Raw genomic sequence first — 5,917 nt, 5'->3', positions numbered from 1 at the left:
AACTCAGCTCGACGTTCTGATCATATAAGTATACATTTTAATGGGTCTATCTCTTTTTGTTCTGGTACTTACAAACATCGGACCAAAGTTATAATACCATTTCATGCTCATGAAAGGTATAAAAAATTAAATTAATACGTAGAGCTTGGAGGTGATAAACCTACTAGAAACCGCCTTTCAAACCCCTATTTAAGGTGAATTCTGGCGCAGGTCAATTACGCTCTTCTTCTTGAAAAGCTGTAGGCTATTTGCCAATTGAAATAAAAAAGTTGAGTGCAGGGTCTTTACAAAATTACACCTGTTTTATCTTCCTTTCTTGACCTGCTTACGTATCAATGTACATTCCAGGAATCTAAAAGATGGAGTCGACTGATGACTATACGTTATATCCTACCTATTAACTTTGAGCTCAGACCTCATCTTCGATGAAACAGTCTTCTAAAAGCATATATGGCTCGTATGGGTTTTGTCTGAGTTTCAACTCAGCCTCTTCTTATCAAGGGTAATGGTTATATCAAGATGTTTCAGCTCATCAGAGTATTCAAGTAATGCTTCTCCATATCGTGATTAACTTCAGTAAAAACAAGTAAAGAAGTTTAAGTTCGGGCAAAGCCGGAAATTAAATGCCCGCGGCACGTATTTAATATAGTTTTTTTCACCTTTCCGTAAACTACTGTTACATGGTAGGCAGTTTTACGCTATTTTAAACATTTTCGATATATGTGACCTGGTCTACGAAAAGGGAGCTTACGTGCGAAAAAAGTTTTCTGTGAAAAAGCTGTTAAAAGTGAAAATCATCTCATCTTCCATCCGAATCAACCAAAAAGTGAAAATTTATTGTTTCGACACCTAAGCCCCCTTTCCGTAGACCAGGTCACATATATTCAGTAAGACTTAATAATCTTATGTATTTTTAAGAGATTGCTGTGAGTATTAACTCTGAGTAAATTAGCGTCTTTAAATTTCGAAACATCGAAGTTTCCGTATTTCTGAAATTCACAGTTAACCGACTTCAAAAAAAGGAGGAAAGAAATCAATTCCTCGAATTAATTTTAAGTTTTAGGTATGTATTTCAGTTTGTTTCTTACAATTACTTGTTTTAGTAATTTGCTCTGTTCCGGCGAATTAGTTCCGCTGTTCTCGAATTAGTTTAAGGACGAGCTTAGGCATTTACTAGGGTGTTCGATTATTTGCCTTGTTTTCCAAAACCGATTTTCGTGTTATTCGACAAATTGCAATTTGAAAATAAACCGGTACCTAGTTTTGAAGTTAAGAGGAAAACCTAGTAAACCAGTTTTATTTTACATAGTTCTCATACAGAGAAGGTGCTTATATTGGTATGAAGTCATTACCAAAAATCACAATAAAACTTAATAGTAAGAATAGCCGTTATATAGAAAAGAGCAAAGCAAAATAAATTCAAAGCTTTTTTTTTGCTGTATGTGTTCCATTTTTTCTGATTTTTTGAATTTGAGTAGTGCTCCTGCCGCCGTAGCCGAGTGCTTAGAGATGCCGAATGTCACTCGAGAGGTCCATGGTTCAATTTCTGGTCCCAGCACCATCAAAAAAAAAAGTTTTTTTTTCAAATAACGGACGCCCCTCAGACAATGGCAAAGCACCGAGTTTACTTCTGTCATTGAAAAGCTGCTTTGGAGGTGGAGTAAAAGTGTAGATCTCTCTATTTGTGTCACATTAGGAGGGAGAACACGATTTGGAGGAGAAGGAATAATCCAGGATATAATTTTAAAACTATTTAGGGGTTTCCCTCAAACTGGAAAAAGCCTTGAAAAGTTTGAAAAAACTCAAAACTTTTATTGGGAGCACAAGATTTGTATGAAATGAAAAAAACCGGCTTGCTCGATTAAAAAATACGGGTTTTTCGATATTCGAAAAATCAGTATTTCAAAAAACAAAACGCTTATAGATAAAAAAAAACGCTTATAGATATTGTGCTATCAACAACATTGATAACAAATTTTTCCTTAGAAACAAATTTTCTATTCGTAGTATTTATTTAGTACTACTGTGATCTTGTTTACAGATTTCTTTCTCAGTCGGATATAATTTTATTTAAGTTTTTTCTTCAAATTAAGTGACACCCTTAAATGACGTCTTTTAAAATCATTCTTTGTTTCATACATTCAAATTTCAGACCCTCCGCATTATTTATTCTGTGATTGCTTTATGCATGTTTGGCTTGGCGATGCTAGTGCAAATTCCCAAGCTGAATGTCTCATTGGATGCGAAGATTGCAGTGCTGGTACTGTGGGCCGCCTACGGCATAATACCGTTGGCGCACTGGACTTATGTGATGGGTGGATTCGACAACGAGTTGGTGCGGGTAAGTTTTATTAAATCGAAAATACTTACAGTTATACATATGTATATACATTCCATAGCTAATGGTGCCACGCATAATTATCATGTACGGCTGGTGTGCTCTCGCCTTCGTCATCTATGCTGCGAAGATACCCGAACGTTGGCTTACCGGTAAAGTGGACTATGTTGGACATTCTCACAATTGGTGGCATCTATTCATTTTGGCTGCTTTCTATCACTGGCACAATACTGGTTGGTATTTGATAAAAACATTAAAAAAAAGCCAAAAATTGTTATTTTGATTTTTTTCGCAGGTATTGTGTATGCGGAATATCGTGTGAATAACGGTTGCAGTCTGCCCACATTAACGTAGATCGTTAAACTTTAACTAAATTTTATTGTAATATACATTTTTTTGTTTATGCACAACGCGTGGGCATATCTGTGAAAAAAATGAAGTTATTACTTTGTGATTTTGGCCTACAAAGCATTAAGTGAGGCACTAAAATACCGGCTAGTTATCATGGTACCTTCATCCAAACAAAAGCATATGAATTCCTTTGTACTTAGTTTTAATTGCAAATCTAGTTCACTTACTCATTATTTAGTTTTAATGCACATTTGTAAATAATTATATTCGAAATATTTAGAAAAAGAATTTATTAGTTGTTTGCGAAAACTTTGTTACTTCTGTGAAAATAGCAAATAAAGTTGTATAGAAAAAGACATTATCTATAAGCTAAATGTCCAACGGTATGTGAGTGTTTTTAATTTAAATTTAAAGCCGCATATTGGTAGGTTTTAAATTTTTTAAATTTTTGGTATATAATTTTAGTTATTTTTTATAAAAATATAGTAGATTCTTTAACACAAGCCGTGTAAATCCAAGTTTCAAACTTTGTGCAATAAAAAAAAAAATCAACAAACTTTTGTTAAAATTCCGAGCTTTTTAATTAGATTTCTTGGAAAGATTTGAGCATGTAGTTTTGTAGTATAATAACGTGCACGTTTTTTTGTAGAAAGCATGGAAAGCAAATGCAACAAGTAAAATTCAAAAGAGTTAACTTTAACTTTTACACATTTGAAACTTGCACTTAAAAAGCCCCGTTGTGGGCCAAATGGCTCTATTAAGACGTGTGACCTCTTTCTAAACTTGTTATGAGGATCGAAATAATCTGGTTTATAACTGTAAACAAGTGTGCCAAATGAACATTATGTTAACAGTCACTGTCGTTTTACCTTCAGCCGACTTCTTCGCAACTGTGCACATATATCGGACAAAGGTTTCGAATTGTTTCTAGGGCTGCCTTAGGACTGGTTCGCAAGCCGTTGCACATATTAATTTTAGTTCCGATTGGAGTCAATTAAGACGTCTTCATAGGGTAATCTGAACTTTAACCCCTCTGCGACACACCTTAACGGACTTCAATCCGAACCAAAACTTATATGTGATATCTTCGACTATGGTAGTATCGATTTTGGGTATCATACTCTCCATAGAGGCGTTTGAACTTTGCCCCCTGTGCCACACGCCTCAACCGTCTCCAATCGGGACCAAAATTTATATGTGATATTTTCGACTAAGGTAGCACGAGGTAGGGCTTGAGACTTAGGAAATCTGATGTAAAAATTTGCTTCCTACATTTAACGACCACCATAATGTACATATGTATGTATGAATATGTGTACGTGTATATATTAGGCTTATTGACTCGGTTTTTCAAACCGGGGTTTTTGGATATTTTTACGCAGTTTTTTTCGAAATTGTGATTTTTCGACTACTGAGTAAACCGGATTTTTAAAATCAAATAAACCGAGTTTTCGCCTGGTTTATTCAAGGCGAATTAATATAAGGTGATAGCAGGAGAACAAAAACAAAAATTTACATGTATTTTGTTTTTGCTTTGGCGGCATAAACTGTCAAAATCTGCAAGTGTGTGTGTGGAAATTCAAACAAAATTTTTCAATTTGACATTAGAAGCCGTGAGGCGAAACACATACACAAAATCAGCTAATCTAGTAACACCCCTGCAAACCATTTTATCAGAGTATTCTGAATCGTCAAGAAATTTTAAAGAATTCGGAAAGATCCCATCCGAGTTTTTGCCGAATTTTCTAAAATTAAATAAATTACGCACACTTCCATTCTTTTCCAAAATTTCGGAAGAAAATCGGTAAAGAAATGAAAATAATGCTGCTATGTGAAGAATTTCTTGCAGACTTTTTTCAGAATTTTCTTTATTTTTCGTACAGAAATTTCTTTACGAGTTCGTATCAACCACTTCATATAATTTTCTTTGAAGATTCGGGAAAAAATCGTTACAGAAATCAGATACTCCTAAAGATTTCGTTAAGATTTCGGGAACTTTGGTTTGCAGGGACCACCTTATATAAATTGGCCTTGGGGTTATTTATACATATGTCATAATATTAAAATTAAAACTATTTATTTAATTGAAAGTGGAACTATAAAACGTTTATTAATTTTATATACCGACAGCTGAGTGGAAGATCGCTCTATCTCGGTGGATGGTATCTGAATACCGGGGAAATTTCCGCTATAGAAAATTACTTCAAAAATAAGAGGAAACCCCAAAGAAAATACTTTACTGTTTTTTTTTTGTTGGAGGAGCTTACTAAACTCTGCCAAAAGCAGTGAATCGGACTTAGTATGTTCTCTTCATTGTAATCTAATGGCAGGCTCCGGAAAAGGGTAGATCCAACGGATTTGGGCTGTTGTAGGGAGAGGGATGTTAGATGAGCTAATGTGAGTACGCATATGAAGGGGTTAGTGTCGTCGGAGCATCTTATTCAAATTGGCACTTTATTTATTTTTTTTTTATATTTTCCAGTTTTAGAGATAATTGTTTGTTACTCTCCTTCAAGTTGCTGCTGGATATTTTTTACTGGAGATCTATTCAAACAGACTTACGGTGACCATCCGTCCTTTATTTTAAAGGACAGTCCTTTATTTTAACCCCCTGTCCTTTATAATTTTTTTTCAAAATAAAGGACGCCTTTTGTCCTTTATTTCTTAAACTGTCCTCTAAATCAGCTCTACATACATAGGTAAATTTTTAAACACAGAATATGAAAAATAAAAATGTCCCTTACAAAATGTAATGAAAACCTTCGCCAGTTGGTTTCGCCCCCACCTAAGGGTTTATATATAATCAGTAATCTTTGTACAATCTATAAAGGAGGATCGTGTTGCGCGCTGAGTTTCCAGTTCCATTGAAAGAAAACAGTAAACCCCCTGCTGCACAGACTATACATATGTCTTCTTTTGTACCGGCGCTCCACTCATCTTCTTGGACTAAGTGAGTTATGTATGAAGAAAGTACAGAGACTATACAATTTTAGGAATTTAGTGCTCAACGCAAGACGCAAGATTCATTTTGAGTTAAAACCAAAGTTGATTTTTAATTTAAATTTTAAATTGATTCTATCAACTTTTTCGTGTTTTAGAATTAGTTTCCGTTTCCGTTGAATATTTTTTTTCCCATATCGCACGCGGTAATTTATGTATACGTGTACATATCCATATGTATGTGGCTGTTATTTTGGGTTGTCCACTAAGCTAATGTTCGAAAAAGAA

At 34.6% G+C, this 5,917-nt stretch overlaps 1 protein-coding gene across 3 annotated transcripts in view; it reads left to right on the top strand.

Annotated features, from left to right (window-relative positions):
- LOC108369613 (heptahelical transmembrane protein ADIPOR3-like) overlaps window positions 1-3,078 on the top strand; it is a 37,947-nt gene extending 34,869 nt beyond the window's left edge. For all 3 annotated transcript variants that reach the window (XM_017624758.1, XM_017624757.1, XM_017624759.1), the window contains 3 exons: window positions 2,153-2,341; window positions 2,400-2,571; window positions 2,634-3,078. In XM_017624758.1, the coding sequence (XP_017480247.1) occupies window positions 2,153-2,341; window positions 2,400-2,571; window positions 2,634-2,692 (420 nt within the window). In that variant the 3' untranslated portion in view covers window positions 2,693-3,078. The remainder of the gene's footprint in view (window positions 1-2,152; window positions 2,342-2,399; window positions 2,572-2,633) is intronic.
- Window positions 3,079-5,917: the final 2,839 nt, after the last annotated feature.

The sequence above is a fragment of the Rhagoletis zephyria genome, unplaced genomic scaffold (genome assembly GCF_001687245.7).
Source record: "Rhagoletis zephyria isolate East Lansing unplaced genomic scaffold, Rhagoletis_zephyria_1.1 Rzeph_scaffold_03768, whole genome shotgun sequence".
In the NCBI taxonomy this organism is placed as follows: Eukaryota; Metazoa; Arthropoda; class Insecta; order Diptera; family Tephritidae; genus Rhagoletis; species Rhagoletis zephyria.
This window is presented reverse-complemented; position numbering and strand designations above follow the sequence as displayed.